Source organism: Neomonachus schauinslandi, chromosome 1 (assembly GCF_002201575.2).
Source record: "Neomonachus schauinslandi chromosome 1, ASM220157v2, whole genome shotgun sequence".
NCBI lineage: Eukaryota > Metazoa > Chordata > Mammalia > Carnivora > Phocidae > Neomonachus > Neomonachus schauinslandi.
In genome coordinates, this window is record NC_058403.1 from 39467179 (window position 1) to 39484936 (window position 17758).

Here is a 17758-nt window from a genome sequence, read left to right on the forward strand (position 1 = left end):
TCCTTCCATTGAGAAGATGAGAGTATGACCCAAACTAAATGCAGCCTGCCCCAATACCCAGAGGTTAGAAAGTTTTGCAAAGAGGTGTGGTTGTCTCCCACTGTAGCTTCCTCTTTACTGCCTCATGGGCCATTGATCTAACAAAGTAAACTTAGAACCTTTTCTCTTCTGTCTTGGTTGAGCTTAAAGGAGTCAGAGAGACTTATTTACCCATTAGTAAAACAGCTTTCTTTCTAGATATTCTAGGTAAAGATGAATAAAGAGATTAATGCCAGTTACCATCAGTTACATGGTTAAGGTAAGACCGTTAAAAAAAAAAAAAAGGATCAGTTTTGTTCTTTCTGTGGTTGAGTTCAGGGTATCCTCCATGAAATTGGAAGTGAAATTGTAAAGAAGGGACCATCCCAGAGAATTTATGGAGTTAAAATATTGTATAGAGATGAAACTACTAAATTAAAAGTAGGTGATCAATAGCAGATTAGCTCCAGAAAAAAATCAGTGAAGGAAACAGATCTCTAAAAATGTATTTTCAATAGTTACATGCAGCCATATCTTATTGTTACATAGTATTTTCATAGTTAATATGCAGCCATATCTTATTGTAGTCTTCAATTTTCAGGATAAAGGAAAGTTCCTACAAATGCAGGACTCACGTAAAACAGGATTCTCACAAAGGTAAAAATAAAATCAGGCTGGAAGTGAACTTCTCCACTGTAACAAATACCAGAATAAATAAATAATGTCTGTGGAGTTTTTTAAGGGAAAAAAATGTTATTTCATAATATAGCTGCCAAGCCCTAGTTTATGAGAGAGGGCAACAGAAAGAAATAGTTCAAATACTAGAAAAACAAAGCAACTGTAAGTCTTTTATCAGAAAAAAAACCCAGAAGTATGCTAACTGATTTAGAAATGGTCAAAACAAAGAATTTGCAAATAGAGTTGTTATAGAATTAAAAAATAGGACTGATATGAGGAAACAAGTAAAAATTAAACTGTTATTAATATGGCTGTAATGAAAATTCTTTAATGTTAGAAATGATTCTGGGAAAAGAAAATACAAGCCCACACATAATAATATGGAACTAAAATCTCAGATTATGGTATTGATTGGATAGAGGTAAGGAAGATAGGGAAGAATCAGGTATATTTTGGGGGCATTTAAGCTGATGTAACCATATACAGTAGTGCCATTCACTAAGTGAGCAGTGATTATAGGGTGAAGAGCAGTGATTATAGGGGGAAGAACAGGATATAGAAAGAAGATAACTTCCATTCTACACAGAGTTTTAAATATCTTTGGAACATCCAAGTACTAATGCCCAGGGATGGTTAGATTGATGGGTCTATATTTGTATCTTTCTTGCTTTTTTTTTTTTTTTTTTAACCAAGAACATGTATTACTTTTATAAATCAAGAGAAAAATAGATGTTATAAAGCCTCCCCAGCCCCAATTTAGGGGGAAAAAAAAAGACCCTGGAGTAGTCAGCAAAATGCTAATCAATAATCTAAAAGCCTTACTGCTAGAGCTCTGCAGTTGTTTTAGTAAGCCTGCCCTGACCTCAGTGAAAATTCTGTCTTCATCCCTTGAGGTCAATGTATAAGTCACAAAGATCTTTTTTGTTCAGAATAGAAGTAGGTCTTAGTTAAACTACTTTCTTTCCTGAGACTCTACCCTATTTTTCAATCTGCTTGTCCTTCTTTAGATAATTGTGGGAAGCAGATGGGAGAAGATAGGGGATACAACCTCCCAAACAGGAGGAGGCCCAACACTATTTTATTGCGATAGCATCGTAAAAGAAGAGCAAAAAGAATCAAAAGTAAAAGAACCAGCCACAAGAGAGGAATTTAAATTGTTATGCCCATCCTATTTCACTGGGGCAAATGTTGATTTTCCCTAATGGAAGTCAGTGGCATTATAACCCAGCATACCTCCCAGATTTTATTTTTAGCTAATATGATTTAAAAGATTTATTTATTTTATTTGAGAGAGAGAGTGCGTGTGTGAGAGAGAGTGCACATGGGGGAGAGGAACAGAGGGAGAGGGAGAGAGAGAATCTCAAGCAGACTCCCCACTGAACACTGAGCGTGGAGCCCAGTGGCGGGGCTCGATCTCACTACTCTGAGATCATGACCTGAGCTAAAATAAAGAGTTGGACACTTAACCGACTGAGCCACCCAGGCACCCCTAATATGAAGAACCTACTTTCTACTAAAACCTTCTGGACTGTGTTCCCTTCCTAGACTACTTGCAGTAAGCTGCCTAAAGACTTAATTTGGTAAATCCTAATCTTGGTATTCAAACCACCTTTGTAGTACTGGTTAAAATGCTTTTAGAGAATATGATAATACCAACTTAATAATATAAGAAATTTTGAGGAGCAGTTTCAAAATTTATGTTCACATATTCTTTTTTTCTCTAGTAGAAGTTCTCTCTTGTCTCTGCTTAATTCCATTTTGACTGCATATGATGCCACCCCACTCGCCCCACCACAAGCTTTTCTACTGTTACTGAAACACTAATCCCTCTGTGTTCTGTCTGTTGCTTGATAAGCCTCTCCAGCTATGCTGTTAGAGCTCATGGGCAGAAGCTACTTTCATCCCTGTGTCTCCAGCACTTAGTAGTCTTAGCCCCTAGTATTGGTATGTTTGCCAACACAAATGAAGGATAAATAAGTCCATAGGCATTTCTTTCTTTAAAAAAAAAAATCTCTCTTAGAGATGTGTAATCATTGCTGAACTCTAAAAAACAAGAAAGAGTGAGGTACATTTTCTGAAATTTACTTCATGGACCACTCGTTACTACTGTACAGTGAGATGGGGGACAGATCAACAAATGCATTCAGGGGATGAAACCACTGAATATTTATTTGTGGATTCTACTTTGGCAGCGTGTAGAAAAAAGAGAAATTGAAGTCTGCTTAATTGTGAAAAAGGTATAAGGGAAGAGATTTCACTATCTATGAAAGAAACATGCTCAATAAGTATGCCACATATTTAGCATTGGGAATGAAAAAGACTGATGTTAAAATTAAAATTTCAGATTCTGAAATCATTTTATAAAAATTGTATTCCTTAGATAAATCTTAGGTTGAAATGGGTAAAGCTTTGATATTTTTTCACTGTCATTTATATGTCTGAACTTGTTACTCCTATTAATAATTCTTGTATATTACCACCTCAGGAATGTTTTCACTGTCTCTATTACTTTTTTTAAAAATCTGAGAAGGAAATATTTTACCTCAACTGTTGAAGTTCTGTAATCACTTTGAAGAGATTTAAGAGCCAGAGTTATTTCAAGCATAATATAATTAATAAACTTGAGACAGTTAAGCTCAAGGGACCAAGACGAGCCTCCAAAAGATAAGGCTGTCAGCATCAATAAGTTGTGTATCTCAGGAAAGGCCAGTATACCCTGACACATGGAACGGCAGTCATCTCAAAAGCAGGTACTAAACATTGTGCATTGATAGTTATTCATACCACAGTATCCAACTATAAACAAAGATCTTATATTCTGAGCATCTTACAATTTTGTGTTGTCAGGAGCAGGCATGGAAGTGCCTTCAAAATCAATGGTAAGATTAATACTTTGCAAATAGCCCTGAAAGCGCATCAGGGTCATTGAGGCATTCGTTGATCACTGAAAGATGATTCTATAGTGTCCTAATAACTAGAATTATGAGCATATTAGTGCTTGAAGTAGTTTATGTTTTCCCAGATAATATACTAGATCGTAGAAAATTTAGCTGTAAAGCACTGTAAAGGTCATTAAATCCAGTCTAACTTTAATACATGATGAAACCGAGGACATGGAAATTCATTCATTCGTCCATTCAATAATATTTATTGGAGATTAACTTGCCCAATTTGTAGCATTGCCAGTACTGTGACCTGTTGTCTTGACTAACTCTATTGCTCTTTCCGCTGAATCAGATTTTATATTTATTTCTTTGTATGGGAACCTGTATTCAAGTAAATCTAGCACACACCTTAATTCTGCATCAGGGTCTGTCTTATAGGTTAGAATCATAACAATAGCACTTCTCTGTTGGCCATGTTATTTCCTTACCAATTTAAAAATGTTACTGGTAGGGTTGTGCTTTCATTAGCATGGCGGTCACCGATTCTGAAATTTGGTTATGCTCTCAGTTGAAGGTTTTGCTGTACTTATGATTGACTTCCCCTTCAGATAAAACTCCAATTGCTAATTTAAGTAACATTTACATTTACTACTTAAGATTTTTAAAATGTATAAAAATATAGTCATGTTTATTAAACAGGGAACAATTGCTTACATTTAAATAGCCATTTTTTTCTAAAGTCCCCAAATGAGGCATCTTAAATAGCTCACTAAGTACATGATACTAGTTATTTTTAAAAATCAAATTTATGTAATTAATAGGCATTCATGGATTTTTATAATTTTGAGATAATTGTTTAATCCAATAATCCCTTATTTTACAGATCAGAAAATTAAGCTCCGATGGAGTTGAGGTTTATAGAAGTAGGACAAGGGCCTAAGTCTTACTTTCAACCAGTATTACACTTAATCTATTCTATGAATTGATATAATCACGTGTTTGCAGTAATGTAGATGTCAAAACAATAGGTTTAAAGAAATTTTTTTTTTAAGTTTTATTTAAGTAATCTCTAGACCCAAGAGGGGCTTGAACTCATGACCCTGAGATCAAGGGTTACATGCTCTTCCAACTGAGCCAGCCATGGGCCCCTAAAGAAATGTTTATTTATACTGCTATTAATAAAATGCTTTGTGATCTAACATTTTGAGGCCTTCCAAAGACTTATTGGGGGAGAGAGGAAGAAGAAATTAATGTGGTTATCTAAATGATAGCAGATGAAGGCCTACACTAGAGTGTAAACAGTAGAAATAACAGGAAGAAGCACATCAAATAATAAAGTTGACGTAATATTGGGATCAATAGAAGACGGTGAGTTTTATATTTGATTCCAAACCCAGTGTAAAAACAAATAATACCTAAAAACAGGAATCTCTACTTCTGATAGGACAACCATTCAGGTTTTAAAAAAATACATACATATCAATACACGTATATTTGTTATTTATGTACATGTACTAATATATACATTATAAAACAAAAAAAAATTTAAAAAGATAAAAGTAAAATGTTTTAACAGTGTAAGGACTAATGACAGCAGTGTGACTGAGTATGTTTTATTTTGAAAAATTTTAACTCTTGGTCATATAGTAATTCATAGTCTGATTTTAGGTTCAGTTTACTTTGATACTTGGTTTTAATAGCTGTCATAGGTGAAAAAGACACCTTTGGTAGATCCAAATGAAAAATCTTCTAAACTGTGATACTCAGTTTTAAATTCCTTCCACCAAATTTAGAGTTGCTGAAATTTGACCACTAAATTTCTATTGTTACTGAAAGCAGTGTTTTCTTGATACTAACCATTTTTAACATATGAATTGAAAATCTATTAAAATGCTTCAGTTGAAAGGTTTTTCAATAAAAAAGTTCTAATTTAATTTTTTTAAGGGCACAGATACAAACATTATAGGTGACATGCTGATTTTTGGCAACAGCAAACATGTAAAAATGCAAACACTTCCAAACGTTCATTTTAAATCATTTTCTCCATAAGAACTTTCTTTTGAAAAGCAGTAACCTTTTCACTGTTATACTGTTTTCTTTATATGGACAAACTCAGAATGCTTATTTTTTAAAAAACATTAGGTAAATATTCCTTAAGAACTTACCACAGAAAAGAACAGCAAATGTGTGATGTTGTCTTTTTTTAAAAGAAAACTATGTAACATCTTTATATTTTACAGCTTTTTGAAATGCTTTGCCATAAGATAACCAATGAGAAAGTGTGATAAATAAAAGATATGATCATATCTTATTTCAAAGTATTGTTAAGATTTTACTGTATTTTAAAAGCTCTGTTTCTAGACATTGACCACATTGAAGACCTTTTTAAAATATTTTTAATTTGATTTGCTATAATAGCTTGTTTTATGAATGAATTTGACATGGTATTCTATAATTTTACTGTGGAACCTGCATTTCATTCAAAATAAGACAGACACTGCATAGTGCTTCTGATTACATGGATTTCCATAAAACCCTATTTTAATTAAAAAGTTAATTATTGAGAATTTATCTTCTCTGGTATACCTTTCCTTTCTTGGCTCTGTTTGAAGAAGCTTTTAATTACCTAAGAAGTAAGATGTCAACCCTTAATACAAGGCCTCCTCTTATATGATAAATACCAGAAGAGTAGACTGGTACTCATTTTCAGTACTGCAGAAGGAATTAAGTTTATTATGGATTGAGGTAGCTAGTAGAGGTTTCTCAGGGAAAAGTAGGACTATGAAAAGATAGGAAAGGATTTAGAATGGTTTATGGGAAGGTTTAGATAGGTTTATAGGAAGTTGAAGGAGAAAGAGAGTAATAATGAGAAAAGCGTAAGCAAGACAGTACATGATGAATCTAAGAGACATGGAAGAGATGAGGTTGGAGGAAAGGATTCCTGTACAATAGGTGAATGTGTTAGGAAGGTACATCCAGAGGTCCTTAAATATGAAGTTGGGGCATTAAGAATTTTATGCTATTAAAAAAAATATATATGGGGCGCCTGGGTGGCTCAGTTGTTAAGTGTCTGTCTTTGGCTCAGGTCATGGTCCCAGGGTCCTGGGATCGAGCCCCACATTGGGCTTCCCGCTCGGCGGGAAGCCTGCTTCTTCTCCCTCTCCCACTGCCCCTGCTTGTGTTCCCTCTCTCGCTGTGTCTCTCTCTGTCAAATAAATAAATAAAATCTTAAAAAAAAAAATTTTCATTCTATAAGCTGCCAAAGAAGTATATAGAATGGCCAGAAAACTGGTCTGCAGTTTTGCAGACATGTTATAGGTGCCAGTTCTAAAGAGGCAACAGGTTCAGGGAAGAAAATTCTTCTGAACAAAACATTAAGCCCATACCACAATAGATTCTGAAAGAAGAGTGAGGGAAGGAGTTGTGTTTTCTACCTTTGCCAAAAACACAAGGTTGAATGGAAATTTCTGAGGGAATTATGTTTAGCACAGTGTGGTGGGTATCAACTATAGTAGACAGATGACTTAATAAAAGATTAAGTTAATATATAGGTCCAAGTTTTTAATTAAGTAAACATTCTAAAAAATATATGTATATATAGGAAAGATAAGTTGTGAATTCTACAGTGGTTTAAGTGCTTCCTTTTTCACTTTCAAGGCTTTTAAATTGCATATCATCCATAGGAGTGGGGAGCCAAAAGATATTTACAGACAGATTTGTTCTCTTTCATCCCTTGTCTTTTTAAATAGACCAAAATGAAATCTTCATTTCATCTCTATTTCCTGTCCAGAGCTATTTCCCATAAAAGTGGTCTCCAAAATATGGTGCACTTGATTCAAGAAGTGCACATACACAAAAAAACAAAACTCTACCTTATAATCTTTATCTTAGAAAAATGAACTTAAGCTAATTGACTAATTTTTAATAGAAGTGTTGATAGGAGTACAAGTATATAATTTCTAGTATTAGCATTTATGAAAGTACACTCTAAATGTAGAAGGTACAATTAAAAAGTATGCCAAAGTTGACTGTGGGTGGGGGTTATTAAATACACAGTTTATCAGGGCTTTCCTCTAGAAATTTTGATTTAGTATGTTTGAATTGGTGCCTGGGAATCTGTTTTTTAACAAGACCTCCAAGTATTTCTTACTTTTCAGCCATATTTAGGAAATTAGCAATAGACCTATTGCACCATATCTTGACTTAGGCCTAAGTCCAGTTATAGGTCCCACAATGCTAATGGCTGGATGATTGGTACCTTACCTACTGTAAGACAGCTAGAAAGATGGGTTGTCCAAGAGCTCAGAAGCAAAGCTAAAGCTCACCAGTGATTCAGGGGCTAGCAACCAGCTCACCTTACCTTTTGTGCTTTTATTGGACCAAAAGCCAGCTTACAGTAGTTGAATTTTAGGGGTAGCGGTATGTGTGTCTAGAGTAATTTAGAAGTTTGTTTACCTTTAGGTTTGAAATTGATGATTGTTTTAAATCATAATTTTTTACCACAGATTGTTACTATGTTCCATGTGTTTAAAACATATCATGGCTGATCAAAAACTTTATACCTTATTTTTATGAATGCTATAACATGCTGACACATGGAAATGTAGAAATTAATTTTATGCTAAGGCATTTGGGTATGCTAAGATAAACTTATTTATCCAAATTGTTAAAAAATACTAGAAGAAATATTAAGTGCTTACTATGTGCCAGGCACTGTACTAAGCACTTTTCAATACTGTATATTTAAACCTCACAACAATCCTGTGAAGTAGGTGTTTTTAGTATCTATTCTGCAGATGAGTTAACTGAAGGAGCACAGAGAGGTTAAGTAACTTGCCCATTACTTATATAGTTTTTGTTTGTTTGCTTGCTTGCTCATTTTAATTTGGGAATACTCTAACTTTTAGAAGATATTATTTTCATGTTATGACTTAATGATCCTTTGACTTCTTTGACTAAATGATTCTTTATCTTAAAACTTGATACTTCTACTGCCTTGTTCTCTTACAAAACAAATAAAACAGCTTTTTATGTAGTTTAAACAAGGAATAAAAAGTGGCATACCGATAACCACTTTTAACATTCAGATGATGAAAGAACATGACATATAAAAGCAAAGTGTTTATTGCCACTTTGAATATGTAGCCTGATGATTTATGTCATAAGTAAGGTTTGTAATAATGTATTGTTTTATACTGAAGCTTTGCTTTGCAACTGTTACTATGTTTTTAATGTCTGAGGGATTTTTTGAGCACAAAAATTTTGGCAGTTGTTTTTAATTGATGTGCAATTTATTCAAATTTTTAAGATTGACAATTTCAATATCTTATTTTTTTCTTAAGGCTGTAAGCTCAGTGTATGCATTTAAAAAAATATATCTAGTCATACTCTTCACTAGGCCTTCAGTTAATCTTTTAAAATTATTGAATTAAATTCATGGAATCATTTTCAAACCAAGGTGTATAATGAATTTAAAAAGCATAATCAAACAATTAAATTTTATATATCTAAATCGAATAAATAATATTTTTAAATTCAGCCGGCCAAGCTCTCCTGAATATTAAGATTTGTTTACAAACAACTTGTTACATAATTCATATTACTATCACGAGTCTAATATAACAGATTCTCTAAAAAACATTTCAAACATTTTTTAAAAAAAAAAAATCCCAGAAAATGCATAGACAAATTATCAGTTAATGCCCAACTTATCAGTACATCTTTATCTTAAAACGAATGCAAAGTTTTCATATTATAGGTTGGATTCATTCCTTCAGTCTGCCATTTCTTCATCCCAAGACTACATATCTGCTAACACAATAAAATGCAATAGAATTTCCATCTTCCAGCCTTCCAGCATAACCCAAGAGTATACATTTGGGATCAGAGCAAGGGACCTGTGTCTATCTGCCAACCACAGTCTGTATTGCACAGGGACCCCCTCTACCTCCTTTTTATAGTCAGGCTCTTGCTTGCCATTGTAAACAGAAGTTTTATGAGCCCTCAAATTTAACTCAACATTTAAGTTTTACATTTTTGCAACCTGGTTCTTTTCCTAGAAATGATGCATCCTGTAAGTTTTTCCTTTAGGTTTTGCAACCTGGTTCTTTTCCTAGAAATGATGCATCCCTTAAGTTTTTCCCTTGGGTTACACTTCATCCCTATTATAATTGGATTTTCTAAGTCCAATTATGTAAAAACTCTGTAACCTTTGGCATTAAAGCCTATTTGTGTACTGATGGGGTTTTGACACCCTACTTAGGTTACTGTAGCAACCCTTTCTCTTTTATAATTTAATAGCTGCCTCATTGACCACCAGTCATTTTATTGACAAGGATGATCAAGTTTAGTTTTTAACCCCTTTAAATTCACAAAGCCAAAATGATTTTTCTCTCCTAGGAATGCCAGAATCACCTCCGCAGATATGGAAATGTGAATCTGGAACTGGTGACTCGAATCATTAGAGATGGTGGCCCATGGGAAGATCCAGTGTTGCAAGCTGTTCTTAAAGCCCAGCCAGCATCTCAGGAGATAGGTACTTCAGGAGACTCAAAATCAAAACCAACATTTGTGAGAAGCAAGCGCAATTTCATTTCTAATTAGAGCAGTAATAGTGATTTTTCTTTATCTTCTAATACTGAATAAGAGTAATGTATTTTCACATGAAGTGTGTTTAAATTGTTATACTAACCTGGCCCAAGAATGACTTTTGACACCAGACTAGGTACATTTATTTCCAGTAATTTCCCATTTATTCTAATGGGAATTCAGAGTGTTAACACTTTTACTATCCAGACGTTACTTACAGAGAGTTTGTTTTCGCCACTTGTTATGTTTTAAAAATCTATTTAAGTAGGAACAAACACCCTTAAAAAAAATGCCCTGCTTAAGCACATGGAATCTCCCTTATACAGGAAACTCTGTGAGGGCTGGAACTCTGCCAGTTTTTATCACCACTACTGCATATCCTATACCCAGCCCAGTGCCTAGGACAGAGTAGGTGCTCACTATAAGTATTTGTTAACTGAATGAATGACCACATGATGAATGTGTTAAATGAATGAGTGACTAGTCGAATGAATAAGTAGATTTCAATTCCAAATACTCTGGAGCAGTATTTCCCAAACTTCATCCATTAATAGACGTTCCCCTTAATGCCCTGTGTACTTCTTTGACATTACTTCCTCTTCAACCTAGATCCACAGTGTTTCCTGTGGGCCAAAATTTCCTTTTGAGGCAAAAGGCTCTGTCAATTACTTCTAGTTAATTCTTTTTAAAAATATTTGCCCTATTATTCCTGAGCCCCAGAACATTTTGGATCATTAAACTTAGAATGTAAACTCAGCAGTAGTATAAGCAAAAAAGTATGGAAAACATTTGAAAGCATGGAGAGCCCATGAAGTGCAATTATAAGATGGCCAGAGGGAAAAGAAAAGACTTCCTAGCCTTGGAACCATTCAGACCTTGGTCTGGTGAGGATACTTCATACCACATATTATGCTGAGCAGATTAGGATCTTTCCATTTGTCTCAGGTTAAGGGTTGCGGGTGGGCTTTGGTTAGAGCTGAGTGGAGAAGGGGCTGTGCTTCTCCAGCTTAAGAGTAAGCCAACCCCAGATACAAATGTGGAGGACTGTGACAGAGATGTGAGAGAAGATGAAGAAAGAGAGAAGACCAGGAGAAGTAGTGCAAAGTGATAGGATGAGAAGGCTACGGTATATATCACAGTGGTTTAGTGGTAAACACCTAGGGGATACAAAGGCGACTGGAAGTTGATGTGAGGGTTTCAGAAAGGAATAAAAACTGAAGAGGGAGAAGTTGGAACTGAAGAGAAAGAGTTGGATCATTGAGGAAAAGTATTAAGAGTCCATATAGGGAAGGCAAGGGTGACAAACTGAAGAAAACTATGAGGAGACTGGGGAGTGTGGCCAGAGCAGACAGGAGCGAGACAAAGAGTTTCAAAAGGAGTGAGAACAGAGGAGAAGAAAGTTTGGACTTTTAGGGGAGCTTTGAAGCTTCTCTGACTAGGAGCTAGAACAAATCTGTTGTTGGTTGGTAGGAGGGCTGATGGCATCTCTCTCTCTCTCTCTCTTTCTAGTCCTTATGTACATACTCCTTTCATATTCCACTAGCATACCTCACTTTGGGAAAAGCTGCTCTAGAGTCTGATTAATATGGATGACTCTCCTCTAGTTGGTGACTTTTAGGGTAAAGACCAGTCTGAAGTTTATCTTTGTATTAACTATACAAATCACTGTCTGCTTATCGTATACAGTAAACAGAACTGCAAGGCAAATGTTGAAGCCCAAATAAAACATCACTCGTAGGCATTTTAGGAGCTACTGATTAAACATACACAACTAATAAAAACAATTTGGATTTGAAATATGGGTCCCTGTTCGTGTTCTACCACTTACTCCTCTTTGTCCTTGGGCAAGTCATTTGACCTCTCTGAGACTCAGTTTTGTGATCTGTGAAAGAAGTACTATGATACCTGTCATAGGTTGTTGTTAGGTCTAAATAAACTTATGTAGATAAAAGGTATTTATATATTTTTAAATTGTGTAAAAACATGTATTAATTAGTAATTATTCTTAGTGACACATGAGCATATATTAATAAGCAATCCTATTTGGCACTACTTTCAACTTAATTTTTTGTTAAAAAGTAATAAAATATATTACGTTTTCATTAATTCAAATTACTTTTCTCTATAATTTAAATCAATGTGGTTTTAATGACAAATTAGGAGTCAGCTTTTTTAATCCTATAGTAATGAAAAGATTGGGCAGTAAAGAAATAAAGTACATAGAAATTCCAGACCCCATGTTATCTGAAACATTTTACCATATTAGTGAACTGAAAAGAGAATATTTCATTTTATTTTCTTTTTAAATTATTTTTCACTTTTTAGACTGAAAAGAAATCAATAATTCTTGAGCACTGTTTTGGTGTTGCTCTTATTTCCATTTTTCCAATCATATAACTGAGTATTCTTTGCACAAATAAACTCCTACTAAGGAAAATGCTATTTAATAACTACTTAATCTCCTTAGGTGTACCACATGTTTAGTGGTAAAGTTTCAAACAACTTTGAGAATCTTTTCTTAAGAGTAATAAGAGTCTGTTTTCTTTTTAATATAGTGAACAAATATTTAAGTTCTGAAAATCCACTGTTCTTTGAACTGCGTGCCAGATACCTAATTGCTTGTGAACGCATACCTGAAGCAATGGCTCTTATTAAATCTTGTATAAATCACCCAGAAATCAGCAAAGACTTGTACTTCCATCAAGCGCTCTTCACATGTCTGTTTATGTCACCTGTAGAAGATCAGCTATTCCGGGAGGTATTGTTTAAGATTATGTTTGCCTATTACTATTTTAACCTTACCAAAAATAAAAAAAGTTGCCCATTCTTGTAAAATTCCTTTTACTGTAACACCAAAAGTTTTAAGATTACATTATTAGATGTGTTCTCATTGGCACCATTCTTTAAGCTCCTGTTCAATTAGACAATCTGATACTAACAAATGATGAAATTAACAAAACATTCATCAATAGCATTATTCATCTTGAGCTTCTTGTGACAGATAAGAGGTTAAATAAATACTGAGAAGCATTTTAAATAAAAATTTCAATTAATTATTCAGCACTTTTTAAAATACATTTGTATAAAGTATTTTGCCTTTTAAATAAAATCCTAAGAAATTCAATGCTCATGTTTGTTATTTTGCTTTTTTTTTAAGATGAAAGAATTAATCTTTTCCTAATAGAACCTATTTATCTACAAGGTGTGGACATTAATGAGATTAAAAGTAATCATAAAACTGTAGGTTTTATATAGTGAAACTATGGAAATATTTCTGTATAATTCATCATTGTCTTTGTAGAAGAAAACCAGAAATCTAATTTTTTTCCTAAATGTTAACTCTACACATTTAATGGAATTAGCTTTTTAGGTATTTTTAATGATATGGACTGATTTTTCTTTTCGTTTTATAGCATTTATTGAAAACTGATTGTAAGAGTGGAATTGATATCATCTGTAACACTGAAAAAGAAGGCAAGACTATGTTAGCCCTGCAACTCTGTGAATCCTTTCTTATTCCACAGCTCCAGAATGGAGATATGTACTGTATCTGGTAAGTGTTCCCAATACAGAAACTGAAATGGTAAGATGGGGAACAGAAGGAGAATTGGTCAGCAGAGTCTGGACTTTGTTTTTCAAAAAGTTATGTGAAAATGTTAAATCGCTTTTTAAAAATTTATTGTGCAAGAAACAACAGTAAGTTGTAAGATGTAAAAAAGTCAATGACCATGTATCAGTAATTGACAGTGTAAATGCTTAAAGTATGTATTATAATGAAACAATTATATTTTAAATTAAATGTGGAGTGTTAGTTTTTTAAGACTTTATTTTTTAGAGCCGTTTTAGGTTTACAGCAAGATTGAGAGGGAAGTACAGACATTTCCCATTATATCCCCATCCCCATACATGCATAGCTTCCCCCATTATCAGCAGTACTCAAAAACAAAACAAAAAACATTACTCAACAGAACGGTAATTTTTTTTTTTTTTTTTTAAACCAAGGATGAACCTAAGTGGTATATCATAACCACCCAAAGTCCATAGTTTATCCTAGGGTTCACCATTGGTGTTATATAATCTATGGGTTTGGATAAATGTATAATGAAATACATCATTGTAATATCATACAGAGTATTTTCACTACCCCAAAAGTCCTCTGTGCTCCACCTATTCATTTCTTATCTCCCTCTCCTCTCCCTCACCTCTGGAAACTACTGACCTTTTTACTATTGTCATTGTTTTGCCTTTTCCACAATATTATATAGTTGGAATTATACAATATTGTATATTGTATATTGTATAAACAGTGTATAGCCTTTTCAGATTGGCTTTTTTCACTTAGTAATATGCATTTAAGGTTCCACCATGTCTTTTTGTAGCTTGATAGCTCATTTCTTTTTAGTGTTGAATAATATTCCATTGTCTGGATGTACCAGTTTATTTATACATTCAACTACTGAAGGACATCTTGGTTGCTTCCAAGTTTTGGCAACTACGAATAACGCTGCTATGAACATCCTTGTGCAGGTTTTTGGTTGGACGTAAGTTTTCAAATCCTTTGGGTAAATACCAAGGAGCACGATTACTGAAATGTATGCTAAGAGTAGGTTTAGTTTTGTAAGAAACTGCCAAACTTGTCTTCCAAAGTGGCTGTACCGTTTTTTATTCCCACCAGCAATGTATGAGAGTTCTTGTTGTTCATCCTCACCAGCATTTGCTGTTGTCAGTGTTCATAATTTGGCCATTCCAATAGGTGTGTAGTGGTATCCTGTTCTAATTTGCATTTCCCTGATAACGTATGATGTGGAGCATCTTTTCATATGCTGTTTTTATATCTTTTTTGTTGAGGTGTTGGTTAAGTTTTTTGGCCCATTTTAAATCAGATTATTAGTTTTCTTTTTGAGTTTTGAAAGGTCTTTGTATATTATGTATAGTAGCCCTTTATCAGATGTGTCTTTTACAAATATTTTCTCCCAATCTGTGGTTTGTCTTTTAATTCTCTTGATACTGTCTTTCACAGAGCAGAGTTTTTAATTTTTAAACAAAGTCTAGCTTATCAATTATTTCTTTCATGGATCATGATTATGGTGTTCTAAAAAGACATCACCATATCCAGGATCATCTAGGTGTTCTCCTATGTTATCTTCTAGGAGTTTTATAGTTTTGCATTTTATGATTAGGTCTGTGATCCATTTTGAGTTAATCTTTGTGAAAGGTATAAAGTGTGTATCTAGATTCAATTTTTTTTTTTTTGCATGCGGATGTCCAGTTGTTCCAGCACCATTTGTTGATGACACTGTCTTTACTCCATTGTATTGCCTTGGCTCCTTTATCAAAGATCAGTTGACTATATTTATGTGGGTCTATTTCTGGGCTCTCTGTTCTGTCCTCTTGATATATTTGTCTTTTCACCAATACAACATTGTCTTTATTACTTTAGCTTTATAAATATGTTTCAAAGTGGGGTCTCATCAGTCTTCCAACTTTGTTCTTCAATATTCTGTTGGCTATTCTGGGTCTTTTGCCTCAATATAAACCTTAGAATCAGTTTGTTGATATCCATAAAATAACCCCGTGGGGTTTTGATTGGGATTGCATTGAATTTGTAGATCAAGTTGGGAAGAACTGACATCATGACAACATTGTTTTCCTATCCATGGAAACATGGAATATTTCTCCATTTATTTAGTTCTTTGATTTCATTCATTAGTTTTGTAGTTTTCTTCCCACAACCCTGAGATCATGACCTGAGCCAAAATCAAGAGTCAGACCCTTACTGAGCCACCCAGGCACCCCAGGTATAGGCATTTTTTAATCAATACTTTTGAATTTTAAATTCTGAAATATGTATTTTTCACAAACTTTCTCTTTAATAGATAAACTTAACATCAGTGGCAAGTTTTAATAGAGTAGAAAGCCTTCACTATATATTGTCTATATTTAAAGTTTATTTTTCTGAAGAGAGAAATTCCACGACTAATGTCCCTGAAGATAAGAAATATAAGAAATAAAATAAACTGCTAGTTTTTTAAAATTGTTTAACCTAGTGGTTACAGCTTGTTAAGTTAAAGTTATATGTTGGTTTGAGTGATTGGTAGTGATAAAAATTATCCAGAATAGTGAGTCAAGATATATTTGGGCTTTAAAAGGATACCACACTCCTAAAAACAGCAATTTAATCCATCCTCATTTTTTACAATTCTTTTTTCTTTTTGCCGTTCAGCTTGGGTGCTTTCCATTACCCTTTCAGACCGCTGATCAGTTCTGCATTCACTCATCTGTTGGTTCCCTTTAATGTATTTTTCACTTCAGTTTTTGCACTTGTCAACTCTGGTGGTTCTTTTTTATATTTTCTATATCTTTAATGAAATTCTCACTGAGTTCATCCACTTTGAACTTTTTATCAGGTGGATCACTTACCTGTTTCATTTAGTTCTTTTTCTGAGGTTTTTTCCTTGTTCTTTCATTTGGAGCATATTCCTCTGTCTCCTCATTTGCTTGACTTTCTGTTTTTGTTTCTATGAATTAGGTGGAATAGCTGCTTCCGCACCTGAAGGAATGATCTTGTGTATGGTCATCTCCTGTGTAAACTGTGTGTGCCTGGTGACTTTGGCTAGCTAGCTCAAGCTGTGGCTGGCCCACTGTGTACTGGGGCCACGCTGGTGGGAAGGCCGGAGCTGAAGTGGATGTAGGCTAGGGTGGTGCTGGGGTTCTCTGCACAGAAGGTACACTGGCACAGAACAGCTGAAGCTTAAGTGGGTGCAGGGTGGTCCCAGGGCTCTCCTGTGTTGAGGGTGACAGCAGATGGTAAAGTGGGTACAGGCTGGGGTGTCCTGGGATACGCTGTGTAGGGGGTTGCCCTCATGGGGCAGGCAGAGCAGAAGCAGGTATGGACTATGGTGCCCTGGGATGCTCTGCTCCAGGGGTACTCTGGCAAGTTGTCTGGAGCTGAAGCGGTGGGCCTGGAGTATTTCAGGGTGCTTTGTGCCTGTGTTACCTTGTCAGGTAGTCTGGAGCTATAGTGAACACTGACTACAGGTGTCCTGGTGGGCACTACACAGGGGCTGCCAGTGGGACAGTTGGGGCTGGTATGGGTAGAGGACCAGGGAGATCACTGAGGCGGTACGGTGCCCGGACCATGCTCCTGTCCATGCTGTCAAGGTGGATGGGGAATGTAAACTGTGGTGCTTGACAGCCCCACTGACTTAGAATGAGAGTTCCAGCAGTGTCCCTGACGTTTGGCAGAGTTCTAGGGCCAGATTCCTTATATTCTAGTTGCCCTTTTAAACTGCAGCTTTGTGTGTGTGTGTGTGTATGTCCACGCGTGGGTGTGGGTGTGTGTGCGTGTGCATGCCTCAGGACAGATGAATCTGCTCGCAGACCCTCAGTACTACCCCTCCCACTGCAGTGCACAGTGTTGGGAGTGGGGGTTCCCTTCATTACTGTGTCTCCATCTTTCTTGCTGTTCTCTATGTGGTCTCCCTATCTTTTGTTCTGCAGAAGTTGTTCAGTCAGTCCTTAGTTCTTCAGGAGGAACTACTCTATAAATGGTTATAGATTTGGTGTGTCCCTGGAGAAGCTGAGTTCAG

At 35.1% G+C, this 17758-nt stretch overlaps 1 protein-coding gene across 1 annotated transcript in view; it reads left to right on the top strand.

Annotated features, from left to right (window-relative positions):
• The window catches only part of ZNF654 (zinc finger protein 654), an 84256-nt gene that overhangs the window by 52108 nt on the left and 14390 nt on the right, over positions 1-17758 (top strand). Inside the window, exons 4-6 of the mRNA XM_021689414.2 lie at positions 9981-10116; positions 12725-12927; positions 13583-13722. Coding sequence (XP_021545089.1) covers positions 9981-10116; positions 12725-12927; positions 13583-13722 — 479 coding nt within the window. The remainder of the gene's footprint in view (positions 1-9980; positions 10117-12724; positions 12928-13582; positions 13723-17758) is intronic.